Source organism: Dacryopinax primogenitus, assembly GCF_000292625.1.
Source record: "Dacryopinax primogenitus strain DJM-731 SS1 chromosome Unknown DACRYscaffold_2, whole genome shotgun sequence".
Lineage (NCBI taxonomy): Eukaryota > Fungi > Basidiomycota > Dacrymycetes > Dacrymycetales > Dacrymycetaceae > Dacryopinax > Dacryopinax primogenitus.
In genome coordinates, this window is record NW_024467199.1 from 905,875 (window position 1) to 927,442 (window position 21,568).

At 51.5% G+C, this 21,568-nt stretch overlaps 9 protein-coding genes across 9 annotated transcripts; 5 read left to right on the forward strand and 4 right to left on the reverse strand.

The window, feature by feature from the left end:
* Positions 1-600: 600 nt before the first annotated feature.
* On the reverse strand, positions 601-2,175 carry DACRYDRAFT_19955 (uncharacterized protein). The gene is made up of 8 exons (XM_040771734.1): positions 1,912-2,175; positions 1,737-1,865; positions 1,670-1,679; positions 1,395-1,526; positions 1,325-1,344; positions 1,037-1,062; positions 942-977; positions 601-880 (listed from the first exon to the last, which is right to left on the reverse strand). Exons 2-8 carry the CDS (start codon positions 1,837-1,839, stop codon positions 782-784), a joined length of 426 nt encoding a protein of 141 aa, XP_040632383.1. The 5' UTR covers positions 1,840-1,865; positions 1,912-2,175; the 3' UTR covers positions 601-781.
* A 567-nt stretch (positions 2,176-2,742) lies between these two features.
* Positions 2,743-3,989, forward strand: DACRYDRAFT_113584 (kinase-like protein). Its single transcript, XM_040769660.1, has one exon. The coding sequence runs from the start codon at positions 2,983-2,985 to the stop codon at positions 3,967-3,969; it is 987 nt and encodes a 328-aa protein (XP_040632384.1). The 5' UTR covers positions 2,743-2,982; the 3' UTR covers positions 3,970-3,989.
* A 1,149-nt stretch (positions 3,990-5,138) lies between these two features.
* On the reverse strand, positions 5,139-6,352 carry DACRYDRAFT_45666 (uncharacterized protein; the record flags this gene model as incomplete). The annotated part of the gene is made up of 2 exons (XM_040774658.1): positions 5,139-5,954; positions 6,014-6,352. 2 exons carry the CDS (start codon positions 6,350-6,352, stop codon positions 5,139-5,141), a joined length of 1,155 nt encoding a protein of 384 aa, XP_040632385.1.
* Positions 6,353-6,601: 249 nt separating this feature from the next.
* DACRYDRAFT_46282 (uncharacterized protein) lies at positions 6,602-6,916 on the forward strand (the record flags this gene model as incomplete). The annotated part of the gene is made up of 2 exons (XM_040774693.1): positions 6,602-6,691; positions 6,740-6,916. Coding segments are annotated over 2 exons (267 nt in total), but the record flags the coding sequence as incomplete, so codon positions are not given.
* Positions 6,917-7,157: 241 nt separating this feature from the next.
* On the reverse strand, positions 7,158-8,201 carry DACRYDRAFT_46247 (ECH-domain-containing protein; the record flags this gene model as incomplete). Its single annotated transcript, XM_040774691.1, has 6 exons — positions 7,158-7,212; positions 7,249-7,336; positions 7,387-7,717; positions 7,766-7,857; positions 7,908-7,943; positions 7,991-8,201. The coding sequence occupies 6 exons, from the start codon at positions 8,199-8,201 to the stop codon at positions 7,158-7,160; spliced, it is 813 nt and encodes a 270-aa protein (XP_040632387.1).
* A 269-nt stretch (positions 8,202-8,470) lies between these two features.
* Positions 8,471-10,435, reverse strand: DACRYDRAFT_19957 (T-complex protein 1; the record flags this gene model as incomplete). The annotated part of the gene is made up of 6 exons (XM_040771735.1): positions 8,471-8,874; positions 8,924-9,543; positions 9,596-9,777; positions 9,825-10,162; positions 10,212-10,297; positions 10,354-10,435. The coding sequence occupies 6 exons, from the start codon at positions 10,430-10,432 to the stop codon at positions 8,512-8,514; spliced, it is 1,668 nt and encodes a 555-aa protein (XP_040632388.1). The 3' UTR covers positions 8,471-8,511.
* Positions 10,436-10,579: 144 nt separating this feature from the next.
* On the forward strand, positions 10,580-14,944 carry DACRYDRAFT_113587 (uncharacterized protein). The gene is made up of 5 exons (XM_040769661.1): positions 10,580-10,943; positions 10,995-12,030; positions 12,082-12,333; positions 12,385-12,561; positions 12,609-14,944. Exons 1-5 carry the CDS (start codon positions 10,873-10,875, stop codon positions 14,862-14,864), a joined length of 3,792 nt encoding a protein of 1,263 aa, XP_040632389.1. The 5' UTR covers positions 10,580-10,872; the 3' UTR covers positions 14,865-14,944.
* Positions 14,945-15,376: 432 nt separating this feature from the next.
* On the forward strand, positions 15,377-17,531 carry DACRYDRAFT_113588 (histone-fold-containing protein; the record flags this gene model as incomplete). The annotated part of the gene is made up of 6 exons (XM_040769662.1): positions 15,377-15,593; positions 15,644-15,748; positions 15,806-15,941; positions 15,994-16,175; positions 16,230-16,368; positions 16,420-17,531. 4 exons carry the CDS (start codon positions 15,377-15,379, stop codon positions 16,019-16,021), a joined length of 486 nt encoding a protein of 161 aa, XP_040632390.1. The 3' UTR covers positions 16,022-16,175; positions 16,230-16,368; positions 16,420-17,531.
* A 586-nt stretch (positions 17,532-18,117) lies between these two features.
* On the forward strand, positions 18,118-20,901 carry DACRYDRAFT_103981 (TPR-like protein; the record flags this gene model as incomplete). Its single annotated transcript, XM_040767859.1, has 9 exons — positions 18,118-18,172; positions 18,232-18,405; positions 18,463-18,676; positions 18,721-18,901; positions 18,951-19,046; positions 19,096-19,494; positions 19,544-19,905; positions 19,964-20,081; positions 20,368-20,901. 9 exons carry the CDS (start codon positions 18,118-18,120, stop codon positions 20,899-20,901), a joined length of 2,133 nt encoding a protein of 710 aa, XP_040632391.1.
* Positions 20,902-21,568: the final 667 nt, after the last annotated feature.

Genomic DNA, 21,568 nt, shown 5'->3' on the forward strand with positions numbered 1-21,568 from the left:
AGACTTGGTCTCTTAGGATCATCCACAGGTACCTATACTGTAGATAGGTCTTAGTCATCAGGTCTACTCCACTTCCTTGTTGCCTGCTTAGACTCTTGGCACTCTTAGGTGAGCAGACTTAGTCAGCCTGTGTTGCCCTAACATCAGGCTCGTTTTTGATCTTGAAGGTCACATGCCGCCCAGGCTTGCCATGGTTGCCATCCTCCAAATGGAGGTCAGCAAAAGGGAAGGAAGGGGGGGAAGGGGGTTTCTTGAAGAGACATGTCACTGAGCAGAGGGGGGAGTTGGTGGGAGGGGAGGTGGTGGTGGGAGAGGGGAGAGCAGAGGAGGGAGAGGAGGAGTGGGAGCAGGAGACAACGATGAGGACAGTGGTGGTGGTGGTGGGAGTAGAGGGGACTTAGACACTTTGGCCCTTGACACATCATTGTCAGTCCCTTAGCACAGGCTGATTTTCAGTGCTTCCGGGGCGGACTCAAAAACACTGAAAAAGCTCCCATTTTGAAAGCCGCCCCTGAAGCACTGAAAATCTATTTTTCAGCGCTTCAGTGGCTTATCACTGGACCCTAATCCGCGTCCAGTGATCACCGGTACCCTAGGCCTCTGATTACAGGTTTATGACAGGAACGACAACAATGAATAGTGCTTCAGGCTCAGCCTGGCTATGTATAGTAAACAGCCTGCGAGTGGTATGGTCGTATGTCGAGGATATTTTTTTCCTTGAAGAAGTCGTGTGAAGAAATTATGCCACCCCCACTAGCGGCGGTCGATACTGGTCCAGGAATCAGGGGGTGACAGCTCCATGTCCGAAGAACGCCTTTTTGTACTGATTTCCTTCCCGTCGTTGTGATCGCGCATCGCTTTTCGTAGGTTCAAGAAGAGCCTAGGCGAATATAGGTGTGGTCAGCTTTGCACAGAGCAGACGGAGCGCAATACAATCATACCGGGAGCACATAACTGATGAAAGGCAAACGGCGGGCCTGTTATTGAAGAAGTCATTTTTAGATGCGTCCAGCACAGCGACAGAAACGAAACATACGCTGCAAACCACTCTTTCACGTTTTGCTGCCCACGTCGTTATTCACTCGGACACAAGGATCATTACGGCTAAACGTACCGTTCCAAGGAGTAATGTCAAAAGATTGATAAGCTAACTCATGTTAAACGGGAGGTACTCATATGTGAGCAGAACTTACTAATAGTACTAAATTCGCCAGTCAGTAAGGATCAAGCAAATGCAAAGAAGGAAAAGGGAACGTACCAAATACGACTTCGTACATAACCTCATGTCAGTCCAAACACATATATATGGCATCTGACTACATACCTGCGTAGTAAAACAGGCCGCTGGAAAAGTGAATTCAGCCATAAGTGCTAGATTCGGTGGAAATACATACTCTCTGAGCAAAAGCACTGCGAGTGGCGCATCCCCTTTTTCTAGTACGGCGCTTCGGAAGGTTCTTGCAGCCGTAAACAGGAAAAGGGTTGTCTCCATTACCACGGGAGGTATCCAAGAGCTCCAGTAAAAGCTTTATGCAGATGAACAAGAAAGCATTGCTGATTTTACGCAGTCCATACGTACTTGAAGTTCCCTGTCAATGCAAGTAAGTATATGCTTCAAAAGAGATGGTTAGATTTACCCATCACAACTCCGCAACGAATATTTGGTAACGGGGGAGAGACTTTGTGCAGCAAAGCTTAGCAAAGTGCGACGAAGGAGATGCCGCATGGAGACTCACGTGTCGCGTTTTGAAGAGTGAATCCCACAATCAACAAAGGCGCCAGAGTGCAGATGAAGTACAGCACGAGAAGAAAGGAGGTGACCATCCGGTTATTATACATCGTGATGATCCGCATCAAAAGAATCCCTAAGCTTGTGAGTGACACATTCACCAAAGCCCACTATCAGTATACCTTCAATTATGAAGAGCTGACAAGGAGCAATCCATATCTCGGAAAGAGCCAACCGCCAACAGTTCCCTTGATCAAGATTCTTCCAAAATGAAGGTATGAAGTTGACCCATGTTTGCAATATGATACCGATTCGATTGCACAGAAAAAGGAGAGTCGCCGAAGTCCACCGCCGAGACCAGACTAGATTGATGTCATCGCCTAGCAGGATGATAGCATCGAACGAGGCCACAACTACGGCTGCAACGCCGATGTAGACGCCTTGAACTGGAGGACGCTCAGCAATGAACACCTGCTGTGATCCATATACCTACTCTGTTGTTCGTATGCCGCCGCGTCCATCCTAGGTGGTCAAAGTCACTGGTACGCAGGCAGGTCAAAGGGCATATTCTTAGAGAATTGCGAGCGACCCGGAAGTCTTTCAAGCAGCATGGCAGTCATATATAAACACCAGTGAAGAATCTTCCGCAGGGGGTTGTACACGAGAAGCCCTGCAGGGTGCACTCTGAAAACAAAGTCATCAATTTTCACGCGCTGTCTAGCATGCTTACCCCGAGTTTCGCGAAGTGATTTATTAATGATTTATTACCAAGGGCACAGCCTTTGTTTTCAGACCAAAGTGGGGTAACAATGTATATGTCAATCTCGTCATCTTGGTCACGTTCGACAAGCAATTCCAAAACAGGCAGCTTCTTGGACGAGATCATGAAAATATAAATTAGCTGACCGGGCCGCACCAAGTTCGGAGGAATTGCTTCCGCACAAACTACATCCGTGTTGCCAACATCTTCTGTCTTTCTTTCCAACCACGTAGTCTCTATGCTGGGCATAACCAGAACTTTCGGGCTTTGGCTCAATAATTTGCTGGGACGGCTCTTATTCCCTCTCCGTACCTGTCTTTCTCGTCCAATTATTCCGCCAGTGGCATGCTGCAATCTCATCGACGTTCTCGGTCCTCCTTTGCCCGACGGTCCTAAAGGGTCCACGCATGTGCTTGTTACACAAACATTCTCCAATGCGTGCGGCCCCTCCAATACTCAAGAGATAATATGCCGAGGAAGCCGCCGACTCTACATGCGCGGAAAACATTATCGGGTCGCATACGAACATGGATTGGATCCCAACTCCATTGAGGGCATTCTTTGCGGCAATAACCCAGATCACCGCACGGAGGTGCTTAAACGAGTATTTGCTGGCTGTTTTGGGAAAAGATGGTGGGCGGAGGGTGAAGGCATCATATCGGGCGCAACGTACACCATATCGATCCAAGACGAACGATGCATAATCACCACATCCAGCCCTACAACCCCGGGTGTGGCCATCCAGCCCTCGTTGTGGTGGCTACGCCGCGTGTCCATCGACGAGCTCGTCCGGGCAGAACTCATAACGCCGCAAGTTGACAAAGTCTATTATAACGATGGCCTCTACGTCTACAAGTCGTATCCTCTCTATCTTGAATCCGACATGGACCTGCTCAAAGCGGTCAGGATCTCGGTACGACTCCAACACTCGCCCTACATCATCAATGTCCACGCCCTTGTCGTCCACCAGAAGAAATGTGTTGGATTTCTCATGCCCTTCGCCGCGATGGGCAGCCTTCTCCAGGCACGCCGCAATCGCGTATTTAGCAGCTGGATGCGCCGCCGTCAGTTTGCACATGACATTGTACGCGGCGTGCAAGCTCTCCATTCCATCAACGAGTTCCACGGTGATTTGAACCCCCGAAATGTTGTCCTGCAATTCGTGCCTGAACTTGAAGATCGGCCCAGAGCACAGTTGATCGACTTGGAAGCGAATGGTGGCCGGACGCCACCCTTCATGGATCCACGCTTGGTGAACGAATCCGAGCCCAGTGCACAACAAGACGTGCACTCTACCGGAAAAATCCTGCTATGGCTAGCTCTCGACCAGTTGATAGACGAGGACCAGTGGCGCAGATACGATTTGCCGATGGAGCTTCCCGAATATATCGACCCTTGGTTCCGCAATGCCATCGAGCTCTGCTTGGATGGGGGCTGTACCATCTCTGAGCTGGCACGTATCTTCGAGCAAAATATGTAGCTATCCGTAAAATGGTGAATGCATTCTGCCGCTTGATCAATCCATCTGCCCCTTGATCAATTCATGTGCGTATCCGCACTTGCTTCATTTGCCAGCGCAATTACGGTCCCGATGAAAAAGGGGCGCCGCAAGCATTTAATAATGACAGTGATAGGCGTAGCTGGTCATCCCCCTGTCCCATATCTCCAGGATCCCCCGTTCTTGGTTTTCTGCGTTGCGTACTCTCTGTTTCCGCTCATTGAAGCTGTTCTTATTATTCAAATGTAGACGTTGACAATGTGCTACGTCATCAACAAGAGATACGGCCTGTGTGGTCGTATGATAAGCAGCATCCGAGCCCAGGCTGCCGAGTGTAACAACCTACAAAAGGACGTTAGCGGGAGAAAGACCGTGTTCTGCAACAACAACATCGGCACGACAGCGACGGAAACGAAAACGTACTGCAACGACTGCGTAAATGTGCCCACCGACCTTCGCAAAAACGGTCTCCCCAACGACGAATCCTGCACTCAGAACGCGCAGAAATGGCAGGAGCGACTGACGGAGCAAGCGGCGAGCCGGAAGAGTGGAAAGAAATGAACCTTCCTCGGGGGGAATAGGTGATATTGTATATCAAAGCACAATCCTTTCCTTCGTCGAGCCCTCCAACGTTTGTTAAATGTTGTCTGAGTTTACATATCAAACCATGATCGGTGCCTCGTTGACCAGATGACATGCAGCAGAAACAACCTATGATGTCGTGCGGGTGTTGCATTGCAATGCGGCGCATGAGGAAAGAATACAGGTACGTCTCGTGCTAAAGGTATTGGAGACGTGGGGGTTGCAGTGTGGATATGTCAATAACGCTACAATGTCACAAGGCGTGCCACATTCCTGAGCATTCGTGCTGCCAAGCACCGGCAAGACCCGAGCTCTGACGTCAAGATTGCAAGAACCATTTCCATGATCTTGAATAATCGATTAATTTAGTTTCAATATAGTTTTAATTTATATATAGATCAGCGAAAAGTATCGATTAGGTTCGGAAAGTTTTTATAGACCAGAACATGGTTATGTACACAGCGGCTAACATTGTATAAAAGTACATATGTGCATATCCCACTGACAAAACTTCTTCCCAGTACTAGTACTTCAAGAACCCGTAATACCAAAAGGAAAAAACGATTATCTTAGGAACTGGCATCGTCGATCTTCTGGGGATTCTCCGATCTTGCCTTCTTCCTCGCCAAGTACCTCTCCCTAGCACTCATCACAGCCTGATCGTCATTCCTCCTCTCAGCTCTTCTCTCATTCTCCTCTCTCTCTTTCCTCTCCTGCTCCTGCACCTTTCTCCTCTCTTCCGTCTCCAGCTGTTCATCCAGTTGTCGTGCTTGGCGCTCCCGGATCTCACGTTGACTCGCCGCTGCCCCAACAGCACGGTGAACAAGAGGTTGTTCAGAAGATTGCTTCGGTTTGGCTTTGTCGACGGTCAGGCCACCCAGCCTGCGCGTGTTCGGAGCCGAAAGGTTCAAGCCTGGTAACAATAGTTCTCGCTTATCGACGATTTCTCCTGAGTCGTTAACTTCCACATCCTGGCCACGCAGTGCCGCCTCCTTTGCGAGTTGCAGATCCGATAGTGGCTCCATCTCTGGGGGTCTTTGGATAGTAAGGTTTGGTCCTTGCGGCATGGTAGGGCCGACGGTGTTTCCTGCAGCGACAGCAGCGTCGTGTGCAGCAGATTCCCGTTCAAGCAGCTTCTTGTAGTAATGGGACATTCCGGCCGCGCCAGCCTTTGCACGGTTCGCTTCTTCTCGCTTCTTCTCCTCTTCTTCAGCTTCTCGCATCTCAGCGATTTGGTCTTTGTATGCCTGAGTGACGAATGACTCGGTTCCAGCGTACATGTCCCCTTCTGTCTCCCGTTCTCGTTGATACATTTTCTCTTCTGCGCGTAGATGGTCGAGTCGCCTTGTTTCAGCTGACTCTAAAAGCGATTTGATGTATCTTGGCTGAATAAAAATGAAGACTTAGTTATTCGATTATATATAGGATACCGGCTGATATGCACCTTTCTTTCCTGGCTCTCTTCCTCTCGCTTCGTCTCTGCTGCCTTCTTTGCATGTTGCATTTTATCGTACACTTCGTCATACATAAACACTGTGGCATCCACTCTCTTTGCCTCGTCCTGTCGCTGTTTGACCTTCTTACTCATAGCAACAGATTGTGCCATAAGCTGCTTGTTCACGCTTGTTTTCGACCCCGAGGCTCTAGCCGTGGGCGCAGCGTCGACTGCGTCTTGTTCGTCATTTCCAAATGCGACCGCTGCCGTTCGCTTGAGTGGTGGTGATGCGCCGACAGTAGCCTTGGCTTTCGAGCCTAGTGAAAATGATAGTTTGGGTGCTGACATGGTAGAGCGAGCGATAGTGACGTTGAGGTCAGTCCAAATTGCTGGTAATCCTCAGGGACCAAAACATTCACGTGGAAGGCGCACAAACGCGCAACTTGCAACTTGGCAACATGCACACCTCCTACAACGACCAAAATACTTCGACAAACTGTGCATAACCAATACCTTTGAATACAAATAACTCTTGACTGGGGCTTACTATGGTGTGTGTTTTGCTGTCTCTTCGTTACTGCTTGATGAACGCGCCGGCAGGGGATCAGTGACAAGCTCGTAGGAGGCTTCTTCCTCTTTGTGGCCTCGTTCGTCTTCGTCTACTATACAACATGGGCAATATTCTTGGTATGTGCTTAGACTTCATTTAGTATCTTTCCAATCCAATCACAACAGCCTTTCCTGCCGCCATCACATCCCTTACACGACCACTTCCCTCCGAGGGAATGGGCTGTATGGGGCCCAGCACTACTCCTTGTTCTAGGGGTGACCGCAATCGGTCTTTTCATCGGAATGGTCATGTATAGAGAAGGTCAGAAGAAGCGGAGCAAAGCAGCGATGAAGGCTGCCTGAAGGCGGTATCGTCCTCGTGTACTTATAGATCATGGTGAGTGTATGTCCGACCTAGCAACATTTTACAATTATTCTGAGAATGTCTTATAGCTAATCTATACCCTCTGCAATCCTACTTAGTCGTTGGTCTGCATTGGTTCAAAAATGGCACATATATGAAGAATGACTCAGGACGGTCGCTGGATATTGAACAATGGGCATGTAATTACAGGCCTGAACGATTTTTCTCAAGTAATGACATCTACTGGTTCGTGAACTGGGCTTTTCGCTTCTCCGCGAAAGCGCCCATTCCTGTACTGGTGTTAGTGCAAGCCTCAAACTTGGCAACGGACGTGCCTTCTTTCTGATCCTTGGTCGCGAACAAGCTCTGAAAGAGGCGACGCTCGAAATGCAGCCCCTCATGCAGACTCAGCTCATATGCTTCGACAAGTCAACTTCGATGTTGTGAACACGAGACGATCAGGACGCACCAGCATTGACCCCCTCCTTCGCAGCCATCACCGAAAGTCGGCCTTTGCTTGCTATGGTTTTTGCCATCTCCAAGGCTTCCTTCACCACCTGGCCCTCGCCCTCACCCACGACCTTGCTCACTAAACCCCACGCCTCAGCCTCCTGCGCGGTGATGTTGCGACCCGTTAGAACGATCTCCATCGCCTTGGATTTGCCGACGGCGCGTGTCAAGCGCTGTGTACCTCCGGCGCCGGGAATGATACCGAGGTTGATCTCTGGCTGACCGAACTTGGCAGTGGGCGAAGCAAGGATGATATCGCACATCATGGCTAACTCACAACCTCCCCCGAGCTGTATGACGATCAGCATATATGCACATAAGAACGAGAGATAGCTTACAGCGTAACCACTAACAGCAGCTATCACAGGCTTCTTCATTTCTGTGATCTGAGTCCAGTGAGAGAGGAAGTTCTGGCCGTAGACATCAGCAACTGCGTGATAATGAGATGAGCATGCGATGGAAAGTGGTGATTCTGCTCACATTCCTTGTCTTTCATCTCCTTTATGTCAGCACCGGCTTCGAACCCGTCAACTCATATACCCGGTAGCGTGCTTGAGACGCACCTGCAAAAGCCTTCTCGCTCCCAGTCAGTACCACCGCACCTACGTCGTTGTCCAGCTCGGCCCGGGCAAGCGCGTGGTTTAGCTCATGAAACAGCCCGTTACTCAACGCGTTGAGTGCCTTTGGCCGATTGAGCGTGATGAGGGTCACGTTCGGGTCGGGCTTGGAAGTGAGGATGTACTCATACTCCTTGTCGGTTGGGGCGTCACCCATGCTGAGCCAGCGACGTGCACCAGTGAAGACTATGGGACGGCGGAGAGAGATAGCGGCAGGCCGCAGAGCTGCTTGTCTGAGGCTGAGCATGTCGGCGACAGGATCAGAGGAGGAAGAAAGCTGGTCGGCGAGCAGAGAGAGCCAGCGACGATCAAGCCGGTGTTCAACGTTGGATCACTACCCTGAAGTTCCCAGCGTACCCGGATGTGATGATGACCCCGCTACCCTTACTAGTCCAGTAATTCACGCACAGCAACGAAAACATCTAGCGGCTATATGCTTGAATTATCCGTGACTATATGATAAACGTCTACATTCCCTCATGCGGGTCAGCCCCACCCTTCTGCTCCGGGGCACACTGAATCGCATCATCAATCCGCAACAAGCTAACCGCCGCCTCGAACGCGCTCTTCAAGCTCTTCACCTTGCTCACAGTCGGCTCCAGCACACCAGCCTTGAGGTTGTCCCGGACCTCCCCTTTCAAAAGATCGAGGCCGTAGTTCATGAGACCCTTTTTGGGATCGCCAACAGGGGCGGTCTGGGCAGCGTAGTGGTATGCACGTAACTTCGACACAAGATCGGTAGAGTCTTTGGCGGCATTTACAGCAAGCGTCTTGGGAATGATCAAAAGCGCATTGGCGAACTCTGCAATGGCAAGCTGTTCTCTTGATCCCTATGCAAGCAGTTAGTCATCATCTACACTTGACAAAGGCGGTGCGTACGAGGGTTGTTGCAAAGTTCTCGAGATAAATACTCAATGCAGTCTCCACTGCACCACCACCAGGTACCACCTGACCACTCTCCAGTGTCCGCTTGATGATAGACAATGTATCGTGTAGAGCACGCTCCATCTCATCCAACATGTAGTCGTTCGCCCCGCGCAGAATGATCGAGCTAGAGTTCACCACCTTCGTTCCCTTGACGAGGATCAGCTCATCATCGGAGATCCGCTCTTGCACCACTTCCTCAGCCGTGCCAAGATATGATGCCTCGAAAGTCTCGTTCGCATCCAAGTCGCCCATGTCGGAAATGAGAGTCGCGCCTGTCGCGCGTGCTATCCGCTTAAGATCCTCCTTCCTGCATCTCCTCGCCGCCATCGCACCAGCCTCGACGAACTCCTTCAGACAAAGATCGTCGATACCCTTCGTGGTGAGAATGACGTTTGCGCCTGTCGCCAAGATCTTCCGAACTTTCTCTAGGGTGATCTCAAACTCTCGTTTTCGGATCTCCTCAAGCTGGTCGGGGTCGTCGACAATGATGTGCACGCCAAGGTGCATACGCTGTTTCTGCAGGTTCATGTCTAGGCATGCAATTTTGGCGTTCGTTATCCTCGTTTTCATCGCTGATGAAAAGTGTCAGCGTCGAATGCAAAAAGGACAACAAAGTGGATTTACCTTGGCTGGCGACGGTGCAGTTGAGGGCATAACCCTTGATGAACATAGATTCACGCGCACTCTTCCCGTGGGCCTTGAGAATATTGACAGCTTTAACGGGGTACTTGGTCTCCCCCCTCGGATTGACCGTCTTGACAGCAAGCATAGCATCGACAGCCATAGGTGCGAAGAGGTCATCATCGCTGTAGCATTGTCAGTATAGAAATGGTGAATATTGAGCTGCACAAACCTTCCTATGATCTTGCTCGACATTGACGTCTTAGCAGCATTAATAAGAGCTTCCCGTCCAAGGGCATCGATTTTCGTGCTCATCTGATCGATCATAAACCGGCATGCCTCCCTGCAGGCAAGGCGGTATCCAGTGATGATGGTAGTGGGATGGATCTTTTGCTTGACCAGCTCATTCGCTCGCCGCAAAAGCTCAGCGGCAATAATAACCACAGAGGTCGTACCATCGCCGACTTCTTTGTCCTGCTTCTGTGCGAGATCGACAAAAATCTTGCCGGCTGGGTGCTCTACGTCCAGTAGACCGAGAATGGTAGCACCATCATTGGAGATTGTCACTTCCTAGAGGTTGGAGTTAGAGGTGAAATGTAAAGCTTACAGCAATGCTCACTCCAATGTTGTCAACTAACATCTTATCGAGCCCGAGAGGACCCAGAGAGCTCTTCACAATATTCGCGATGGCCTGCGCCGCGATGACTACGCAATACCTTTCGTTAGCTTGGTTCAGAAAATGAATACATATGCAATGATACCATTTTGGTCTCGAATGTCCTGACCGGACACACGGTCTCCTCCTAGGAATACGCCAGCCTTGGGGTCACGTTGGAACATTGTCGAGGAGTGTGGACGGCGAGGAGCAGACGACGCGCAAAAGTCAATAGGCGACGAGGAACGCGTGGACGGCGGAAGCAATTAGAAGTTCATTTATATATGCGCGTCGGAGGCTGGCACAAAGCTGTGTGCTGTGAGAGGAAAGGGATAAACAGCGTGTCGAACGACTTGCCAGCCCATAACGTCCTCTTGATACTCCCAACCGCCGGCTTCCAACCGTAACACCATCCCGTGTTATATCCACATCGAGACATCTTGACGATATCAGCCTTCTTCGTCTTGACGTCTTGCACGCTTGGCTGGTACGACTCACTCCTCGGCCTGAGTCTGTGAAAGGATATGCAGATACACTGTTAACTGGCCGACGTGTGCTGTCAAGTCCACCGAACACTATCGCTAACAATCAAACGTGTGATATAACCCCGGAATCCACATAACCGATGGGGTTGTCAAACTTGTTTGATCTGGGGCCGAACCACCCCATTCGTGCCGCCTTCTATCGCCATGGAGTGTAAGCGCTACCCGAATGCATGATCCCAGTGGAATGCTTATGTTGGTACAGGCATTGCGCTACACACCAAATTCGAGTCATCATCATATCATGCGCGCTCATGTGCGTCTTGCTGTACCCGGCGCTTGCGACACACTACTCCTCCCAACCCCTCACCCATTTCTCGACCAAAATGCTCGACTCCTTTCTTCCACCCAACACCCCTGCCACCGCATTCCGCACCGATGTGCGCCATGTGTGGGAGGGACATGATATCTACCAAGTGCGAGAAGATGCCGCCGCTCTCGCAAAGTGCGGAACGGAGAGGACCATTCGGATAGAGAGGGTCATCGTGCCGAGCACCGCCCCGGATGCCCGTGGAGCGCTCAACAAGCATACATTGCTCTCAACCCTCGATCTTCAACACAAAATATCCGCCGTGCTTGCCGAGAATGACTTCACCGACGCTGCATCTTGCATTCGTGACTCGAAGGGCAAGTGTTTGTTCCTCAGTCCGCTGGAGTTCTGGCAGAATGACGAAAACATCGTCAACGCCGACACTAAGCTCGCCAAGACGGTCAACTTCGGACCGAATACCACGCTTTCTGGCATCCCCCTGCATGCTACTACTACGTTGGCGGGACGTGCTTCTGATCCGCATTCTGGCAAGACAACTTATGCTGCCGACTTCTTGGCATTGACCTACTTCTTTCCTGAGGTTATGTGTCATGACAACTTCGGCCACAGTCTCTGGCGGCGAGGACTTGAGCATGCGACTGCCGGTTTTGCATCCATCTCCCATACAGCTTATAGGCCCCAACTTCTGGCCCTGGAACACTCGACTCCATCGTCGAACATGGCATCTTCCTCCCTCGCAATCTACGTAGCCTACTTTATCGCGACTGTTTATCTCGCGGCACCCTTGTGGCGAATGCGCAGCGTCCATTCAAGGATTGGATTGGCTTTTACCGCCTTCGTTGAGCTCCTTGCGAGTACTGTCATGAGCATCAGCGTTTGTGTCATGTGGGGATGGCGAGTAAGCATGGTACCGTGGACTGTCCTTCCAGCTGTGATTGTCATTGTGGGGACGGAGAATATGTGGCACCTGGTGCGTCGCGCTCTTTTAGCCATTGATTCCCGCAGTTCTGACGCATCTTAGTTGAGCGCCCTGAACTCCACACCTCTGACTTTGCCGGTAAAGGAACGAGTTGGCATCGCCATGAGCCAGGCAGGCACTACGAATACGATGGAACTCATTGCATATAATTCCCTTCTTGGCACAATTGCTTGCTTCACCGTAGGCGCCGTCCGCCAATTTTGCGTTTTTGGAATGGTGGTTTTGATCGTCCATTGGTTTATGATTCACACTTTCTGGATCACGGTGCTTTCCATTGATGCGCAGCGTCTTGAGGTGAGCCCAGAAAGAGCTAAACAAAGTTCACTCGCTCATACATAGGCATAGTTGGTAGAATTACTCCGACAAGGACCAGAGCGCCTGTATGGCGCGTCTAACATGGGCAATGGAAACCACATTGGTAACAACACCAAGACGGATCAGCAGTCGAACTTGTACAAGCTCTGCAGTCCCCTCTTACGATTCATGCGCCGGCATTATGCCATCAACAGCACGCTTTTAATGGTACGGCCTCCCCTTTAATCTGATGTTTATGCTGATCAATTGCATAGTTTGTGTGCGTTATGGTTGGCTTATACTTCAAGTATCCCTTTGCTAGCAAACAGAGTCAAGTTCGTTCGGCCATTACTCATGGCATCATATCTTCCGCTCCTCCCGAGCCCTCTTTGCCAGTGCTGCGTGAAGGCATATTTATGGAGGCCCCATCGATTGATCCTGCGGAACACTTCTGGGACTTGATTAATCCCACGAAACAGGCACTTGTCCATCTTCGCATTGAAACCCCAACGATTGTACAGCTCAGGCCCGTTTCTCCCGATTCCGATCTGTATCCTGATCCTGGTCCTCTATCTCGCTTCTTCTACAATGTGTTTCGACCCGGATTATGGATGATCAAGATCATGGTATTACCTATCGGTGCTACTATGGGTCTCTTATGGGGATTCCTCGCCTATCTACTGAAGGATGCCGATGTTTTGGAGGCCCAGCGAAACAGAACTCCCGTCGGTCCCCGGCAAGCAAGTAGGATCGGGAAAGAGTCCATCGGAGACCACGTTGTTCTATCCGTCCTGCCAAGAAATTTGGGCTCGGATGTCGATTTGGTCGCATCAGATCTAGAGGGAAAGGTGCTGTTATCTCTCAGCATCGACAACGAACTGGTTTGCTGGTTCTTGGACGATGATCGCAAATGTCGCGTCTCCTACGATCTCCTCGACTATCTCCCGAACCAGATACGCTCCATCCCCACTGTGATATCCATTGCCGTTGGCTCAGGGGGAGAAGTATGCGCGGCAGGAACGGACACGGGGCTTATCCTTGTTTGGAACCTTGTGAGCCTGAAGCCAGAACCAATGCCGATATTGTCAAGTTCATCGGCAGTATCGTCTTTAGCATTTATTGGATCATTTTGGGCGAACACTACTGCGGGAAGGGGTTCTATGAGTTCGCTGGATATGGGCGCGGAGCGACGTATTCTCGTTGCCGGATGTGAGGATGGGTCAAGCACGCGGTGGGATGTTGGGGACGGAAGCCAGCTAGGCGTTATTGTACGGGCCTCCGATGGACATGGTCACACTCGCATTGTTGCAGAAGATCACGGGTCATATGTGCTGCATGCAGTCGTGTTCCGACTGGATGGTTCACTTCAACTTAATCGATGTAACCCACTTTCGAGCGACTGGCAAGAGAGTTGCGTCATTGTCCCTCCTACCAGTGAGGCAACATTACACGTTGCACTGCATACATTACGACTCGGTGATAACTATCGTACCGTTGCTGCGACATGCTCCGCAGTCGGAGACATCTCAGTCTGGGACGCCGACGATGGCTCACTGCTACACTCAAGCCCAAGTACCGGCACTGTCCACAAGCTCACTATCTCGTCCCTCTCTCAGCGACGATGTCAACAATGTGGTGAAACACCTATGCCAGGTTTTGTCGTCTGCGCAGGTGTCGAGGATACCGTTCGAATTTTGCGTGGTACCCTTCCAGCTGGAGGAAGGCGTTGCAGCTGCTTGCATGACTATTCAATCACCGTCCCAAGTCTTACAGGTAGTGGCGGTGGCAGTAATGACTCACAGAAGGAAAGTTTGGATGGATCCCTCCCGCCACCGTCACCTCCAAAAAGGCAATTATCTCATATGAGCCTGCCGCCGCCACAGGAACGCCCGAAGAAAGCTGCGAATGGATCATCGCGGGTTGTCGTAGAAGAGCGCGGTTCATTTGACAGCGTCCCACCGTCTCCTATGCGCTTGTCTACTGAAGCTCCACCAAGTCGGGCCTCGTTGGACCAGCCCAGAGGATGGTGGCACGGCCTCCGCGTTCAGCCGCTTCCAGATATCGACTGCGAACGCGGTACCTGGGATGTCATCGGCCACGTATTGATCGGAATTCGTCGGTATAACCATTATTCCGCAGAATCGCCTGTCGAGCCTGGACAGAAGCCCGAGAGCAAAGTCAGCGAGAAGAAAACGAGCGACGAGGACGGCCTCAAAGCACAGGACCTCCAGCGCTGGGAAGCGTGGACACTAGACATCTCCGAGGCTGTTCCGGTTATCCATGCTTCTGCGCTAGATGACCTCAAGCTGGTCACGACCCCCGTGCCAACCGGCGCAAAGGCACGATCACGCATCTATCCAAGACTTCCTTTTACGAGAGTCATGTCAGCAGCTGTGACAGGACCCGGCTCGTTTGCGGCTGGATTCGGCAACATTATTGGCATCGTCGATTTCACCCAGTCAACTACAACTGCAGTACCAACCACCGGAGACGAAGCCTTCAGCTTTCCGTTACCCTCTCGGCAACATTGAGCCGAATATTAGCTCACATCGCACCTCATTTCTGCTTGGGACACAATTTATGTATGTTACATTTATGAGGACAGCGTTTGTACATTACAGGCACGGACGGGAATCCGCCGGACGTTGAATAGCACGACAGCGTGTTCACCCTTTGTTTTCATCCCGTGTCATCTAGTATGAAATCTCGTGATCGCGACCACTATGTTGTTCCATAATGAGTTGGGTGTCAGAAACGAGGGTGTTGATTACTGATGTCGAGCAATCAGCAGGGAAGACATGCGTCTGCTCTATCACGTAATGGTATTCTTGCTGGACGCGAGTCATCTCTGTTCTGTGCTCTATCCTTCGTGCTGCTTCGCACCCCATTCTATCACCGCCGACGCGCCTTATTCTTTCGATCGTGTTTATCCTATAAAAGGCAGGCATGGACTGGGACACGGTCTCTTCCCATCTTCTCCTTCGACCACCATCTCCTCGAACTGCTCGTAACAGAAAAAACGTACTGCTTCAACACCTCCACGATGGCCAAGATCACCGCAAGTAAGAAGTCAAGCAATAAAAAGAAGAACACATCCGTGGCTGAGAAGGGAGTCAACGTGAAAAAAGAAAAAGGGAAGGAGCTCAAGTCTACTGCCGCCGGTGCGGACAAGGATAAAGAGAACACCAAGACTGGTGAAGCAGCCAAGCCGAAGAGGAAGAAGAAGTTCAAGGAGACTTGGTCAGGATATATTTATAAGGGTATGCACATGGCCACACGTGTCATTTTCCCAACTGACCCACATATACAGTGCTGAAACAGGTCCATCCCGAGACTGGCGTTTCGAACAAGGCCATGAGTGTCCTTTGCTCGTTCGTCACCGATACCTTCGAGCGCCTTCTTAGGGAGGCTGCAGGTGCGTTCATCGCGCATATATGTCTCTGGGTCACTACATTGACGGTGTTTTTTACAGTTATTTCCCAGATCAATCGCAAGTCGACCATCACGTCAAGGGAGATTCAAACTGCAGTTCGGCTTGTTATTCCCGGTGAACTGGCCAAACACGCCGTGTCTGAGGGCACGAAGAGTGTCACGAAGATTACGTTGATGTGAGCCCGAACGATTGTGGTATCTCGTGCATATTCTCAACGGTTTTAACAGGGGTCATCCGCACGGCAAACACAAGTGAATGCTCACAATTCATGATCCTGACTCCGAGATCCGTAATATGTATTAAACAACACCTAAGGTTGTAACAGTTAGAGGGTGACGTGTCATTGTACAAACAAAAAATGTGGTAGTAGAAAATGGATTCGACACAGATATGGGAGCGGATCAAAAGCCTCGGGAAACAAAACGTGAACATATGCACAAGGTCAGTAAGAATACATGCATACCATATTTTTTCCTTGATTCCCTCCTCGCCTGCTTTCCAGAAGACAAATTCTCTTCAATCTGCTGCTGCATAGACATTGCCTTCGCAATTTCTCCGGCCAACTGATGTCGGACATTCGCAACGCGGCTCGTCTTAGACGCCTGCAACGGAAGATCAGTGAATGAACCATGCATACAACGAATGACACCTACAGACGGTTTGTATGCCGGCTGTATGCGGCCTTCTTCTTCTGCTTTCTTTCTCTCCTCGTCCTCCAGTCTCTTGGCCTCGCGCTGGGCGCTCCGTTTCTGTCTCTCGACCTCGGCCTCCTGCCATGCCTTCCTCGCATTCGCTTCCACGCCATACTCGGCCCGATACTCCTCGAACCCCTTCTCTGGTAATGCTGGCGGGAGAGCATCGGTCGCAGTATCGTTTCCGACCCAGCGGTTATAGAATTGCATGTAGTAGTCTTTCTCGTATTGTTGCCACGCTCCGCTAGGGTCCTTGTAGAACCCGGGGTAAGGATCCTCTTGCGTTGGTTCAGGCGAAATGAAGTTCTCCCAATCCTCCAGCTCGGGCGCAGCAATAACAGCAGGAAAAGATATAGGCTCCTTGTCTATCTCTTCCTGCCTCTTGCTGAGTATAGCCTTGTTTGCCTCGGACTCCGCTCCCGTATTGTTCCGCCCGTTCATCCACGCATCTCCCGGAGTAACACCCTCTTCCAAGCTCTGCCTCTCCCACTGATTTCGATGCAGTGTTGATGGATTCACGATCTTGTGTCCGTCTTTTTCTGATGCTTCAGTAACCGGATCTGGGGCATATCCTAGTTCCCATGGGTTCATGTACTCCGTGTTAACATCTGTGACGACCTCACCCAAAGCACTGATCGCCTCCTTGGGCTTAATGACCGATTTGAGATCTTCAGGCTTGGTGACAGCGGAACGCTTCGGTGAGGGAAGAACAAGTGAAGTGGTTTTTGGGGCGGGTAGCATGCTGAGCAGGCTGGTCCTGCCATTACTCGATGTGGGGCCATCGTCGTTCTTTTTCTGGCGCTTCGCAGGTCGTTCGTCTTCGTCTGCCTCGTTGTTCTCGTCTACCGATCTCAGCTTGGGCACCACAATTTTTTTGGGACCCTCTGACTTCGCATTCTTCGGTGGTGGCAAGCTGGCCAGCAGAGAAGCCTCAGACTCAGATAATGCCTTGGTGGTGGAGGGCCCTGCAATATGCGTCTGAACGATTACTTCCTCTTCATCGTCGCTTCCATATTCACTGATCCCAAGGGAGCTGACCGTCTCCATGATCGGTAGAAGACGACGAAAGCAACAAACTCACCGTTAGTTGCCACTAAATATCTTTTGCCATAATTTGAGGGCGTGATAGGGCAGATTACTTCCGTGGGGCCAAAGGACTCCAGCACAGCCTCTAATCTTGGCAGGCACGTGATTGTAAACGCGTTCTTCCCCTCTTCGTGTCGGAGACCCTCGCAGTCCACCTGCCTCGAGGAGGTACACCACCATATTCCACACACTACCGATTCGCATGCCGAGTTATACCCCACGTTAACTGCGTACAACTACTGCAACTATCTAATTGTATACTGGAACAAAAGTCGACATCCAGTGGACCGAGCCAGACGGCCCATGCAGCAGCCGTCGATCACAGCGCTCCAAGTGCGCCTTCGTTCGCTAGTCTGGTATTGCCTCGACGAGGAGCTTCACCGCTCTGCTGTATTCTTTGCTGAGAGGCTGTATTGTCTTGATCCGTCAAACCATGACTCCCGACATCTGTATGCGACTGCTATGCTCCACAACGGGCAAACTCCTTCAGCATCCTACATTGTAACCAACCTTGACTGCCTGGAGTGCACTCGGATATTCTCCCAATGCTGTGAGGCCCAGGGACGGAATAGAATGGGAAGAGATGCGTTGGAGGAGAGTCTTAGGAGGAATGGGACTGCTAGTCTTGGTGTGTCCGTGTCATTCGGTTGCGGAGAACTCCTCAAATCTGACACGCATGCGGCATAGGCGTTGCAGGTCTACGAGAGGTCAGGCTCACTCGGGATGAGGCGGCCGTACAATGTACGATGGGAAATCTGGCTGCCAAAGGCAATCAGCCTGAAGTAGCGAAACAGCATTATCTCCGTGCTCTCTCTCTGAATCCCTGGATTTGGGAAGCATATGAAGGTCTGGCCTATCAGTGTAAGCGTTGTCACTCACTTGCGGCCTTCAGATGCTTATATTTATTTCATATTTTAGCTACGTTCCCAGAGTTGGATAATATATTGGCTGCACGACGTAAAGTGCCCAACAAGCGACGGGCGCTTTCTGACGACCCTATGGATGACATTGATGAACATGCACTTCCCCCACCTGCTGCAACCGGTGCTGGGTTCTTCACTCCCAGTACCAACGGCGCTACAGCTCCGCCGCCGCCACCACCTTTGTTTCTCAATCGAAATGGGCGAGTTATGTATGCTGCAGACTTTTGCCATGTGCTCATGGTCGTGTCTCCAGGACCACCAAAGTCCCTATCCCAAAAGCCACCGGAGCAGCCGCTGGTCCTTCACGATTACCAACCATTCCCGCTCGTCAGGCCGAGGGTCGTCCCCCAGTTCTGAAGAAAGCTCGCTCTCAGACCGCAACTGCGGCACCTCCAGCTCGCCCGACAAGATCTAGTACTCAGGATCTCCGCAAAGTAAGTTTCTCTCGATTTCCTGGAACATTTCTCACAAGATCATTTGTAGGGATCCTCTTCGCGCTCGACGAGCGTGGAAGCGCCATTAACCCGACGCAGTACCCGCCTTGCGAGCGCTTTGAGGAAGCCGCAGCAGCTCGCAAAGGTAATGCGCTACCTGGTTCATACAGTGCATTCCCCTGATTTCTCCCCAGAAACCGCCTCCACCCCCTTTACAGCAACGTACAAAGCGAGTGCCTGGAAGACAAGTGCCAAAGGAACCACCAGCTCGGATTGACGAAGTACGAGAACCGGGGGGGTACTCCCCCTCCTCGCATTCCGCGGCGTCTCCTCCAGTCGATGCGTTCGCCATGCGAAATACAATGTGGAATGTAGCAGAGCAAATACACCAGGAGCAGGTGGACAAAGAAGATGCTGACCAGTGGATTGACGAGCTCGTGCGGATAATGGCCAAGGCAGTGCGGGCTCTGACGAATTACCGGTGTAGCGAATGTTTGGATGAATTGGACAAACTCCCTGAATCTCAGGAGAGATGTGCTTGGGTCTACTGCTTGATTGGGAGGGCGAAATATGAGATGACTAATTATCAGAGTGTGAGTGTTTGGCCTGTCTCTGCAGGTGTTTTCACTAACGACTCCGAAGGCGGAACGAGCATTCCAGATGGCTCGGCTAATGGATCCACATCGACAGGAAGACATGGAAATCTATTCGACGTTACTCTGGCACTTATCGCGCGAAGTCGCCTTATCTTTCCTCGCTCAAGAGTTGGTTGCGTCAAACTCGCGGGCACCGCAAGCTTGGGTTGCAGTGGGGAACTGCTTCTCATTGAAGAAAGAGCATGCCCATGCCCAGACATGCTTCCGACGGGCAGCACGATGCAATCCTAGCTTTGCGTACGCGTACACTCTGAGCGGGCACGAGGCTTTGGCCACGGATGAGACGGAGAAAGCGATGGCACTTTTCCAGACGGCCGTGCGAACTGATCAGCGACATTACAACGCCTGGTAGGTAAACTTCGCCTCGGCAATCATTAATGGTACTGACGCGTGTCTCTTATCTCAGGTATGGACTGGGACGCGCGTACCTCAAGCAGATGAAGTTCCGTATGGCAGAGTACCACTTCCGGAAGGCCGTGGACTTGAATCCCTCGAACGCTGTTCTGGTCTGCTGTGTTGGCACCGTACGTGGTTCTCTTCTTGTGGGGATTGACTTGAACTGACTGATATTCCTCGCTTGCTGTGTTTTTACTGTGTCTGTTTTGCTTCGGTCTTCCTTGGTCACGCCCGCTGTAATTCTGGACGGATTCTAATTCTATCTGACAACGCCATCCTCCTGTCAACGCTGATCACTTCCCCAACATTCTCCGCGTTGTCGGGCGCCGCGGGGTGCTATCGCCGGTATACAAACGGCTTTGAACCCTTATCATGGCCTGCGCTTTGCTTCATTCTCGGTGTTCCTATTCCTAGGTCCTGGAGAAGCGGGGTCAACGGGAAAATGCGCTCACGGTGTACGATGCGGCGCACGCGCTCGCGCCCACAAGCGCGATGGTATTGTTCCGCCGTGCCAAAGTCCAAGTAGAGCTTCAGCGCTATCAGGCAAATCCCCCTTTTCTTCCCTTATCACACGCCCAACGATTAACGCCGGTTGCACAGGACGCACTCCGGGATTTGGTGACGCTACGGGACACAGTACCAGAAGAAGCAAACGTTGCGTACACACTTGGGCGAGTGTACCTACTTCTGGGGGACAGGATCGAAGCCACGCGCACACTTGCGATCGCCCAGGATTTGGAACACAAGTTGGGGCCAGCGATCAAGATGTTGCTCGAGGCGGGGCAAGAGGAAGGACCGGGCCGAGGAGGAGAGGGGTTGGGAGGTGCAAGTGCTGGTGGCGGAAGTGCTGGAACGGCAACGGCGGGGAACGGAGGAGAGCGGGGTGGGCCGGATGCGAGCGTAAGCATGGCCGAAGCGTCCACAATGGATGTAGAAGACGTGCCATAGCCAGTTCACAAATACACAGCTATAGGTCGTGATGTGCCCCTGTTGCACGATCCCCGGTTCCTGCGGCGACGAGAATTGATTCAGAGTTGCCAGCGGAACGACACCTGGCCAGCCCATCTTTGGACACAGGCCAGGCCGTACCGCAATTCCCGGGACCGAACTGGGCGGACCTCCGACTGATTCCTTGTGATGCACGAGAACCCCTGAACAAGCCCGAAGGCCCGTAAGACGGAGTTGTGGCATTCCGGTGAACGGGGGATGATAAGCATTCGGGCGGAAGGCCGACGTGCAGCGGGGGCCCCTATCAGTACGAAGTTCGTGCCATTCCCCACCCAAGGGGCATCAGGCGTCTCCTCCCTAATTAGTTATTTCCTATCTTTGATAAAGGCAGAGAGGTATGTGCACAGGGGCGACGACAGGGGTTCTCATAGCTGTCTAAAGTGTTCAATTGGCTTGATCGGAGATGTTCTATCTATTGAGAATAATATTTCTGACCGCGTTGTTGACTGCTGTGTGATAGGGGAACGAGTGGCGTTGGTATGATTACCAGTGTGACGAAGATAGGGTACGTGCTGTTGAATGGGAGTCAGAGGATCTGCCGGAATTGCTATTCAGCAGTCCCGGAGTCATGTTCCCGTGATCACCACATTGCTCCAATTGTGCGTCA

What these genes read in the sequence shown, in the direction of transcription:
- DACRYDRAFT_113587 (XM_040769661.1), top strand. Translation starts at nt 10,873, where the DNA reads ATGGGGTTGTCAAACTTGTTTGATCTGGGGCCGAACCACCCCATTCGT. An exon ending in GCCTTCTATCGCCATGGAGT is followed by an intron (nt 10,944 to 10,994) that starts GTAAGCGCTACC and finishes ATGTTGGTACAG; the next exon opens with GCATTGCGCTACACACCAAA. An exon ending in TCAACAGCACGCTTTTAATG is followed by an intron (nt 12,562 to 12,608) that starts GTACGGCCTCCC and finishes TCAATTGCATAG; the next exon opens with TTTGTGTGCGTTATGGTTGG.
- DACRYDRAFT_19955 (XM_040771734.1), bottom strand. Translation starts at nt 1,839, where the DNA reads ATGTATAATAACCGGATGGTCACCTCCTTTCTTCTCGTGCTGTACTTC. An exon ending in GCAGTGCTTTTGCTCAGAGA is followed by an intron (nt 1,345 to 1,394) that starts GTATGTATTTCC and finishes TCACTTTTCCAG; the next exon opens with CGGCCTGTTTTACTACGCAG. An exon ending in TCATCAGTTATGTGCTCCCG is followed by an intron (nt 881 to 941) that starts GTATGATTGTAT and finishes ATATTCGCCTAG; the next exon opens with GCTCTTCTTGAACCTACGAA.
- DACRYDRAFT_113584 (XM_040769660.1), top strand. Translation starts at nt 2,983, where the DNA reads ATGCGCGGAAAACATTATCGGGTCGCATACGAACATGGATTGGATCCC.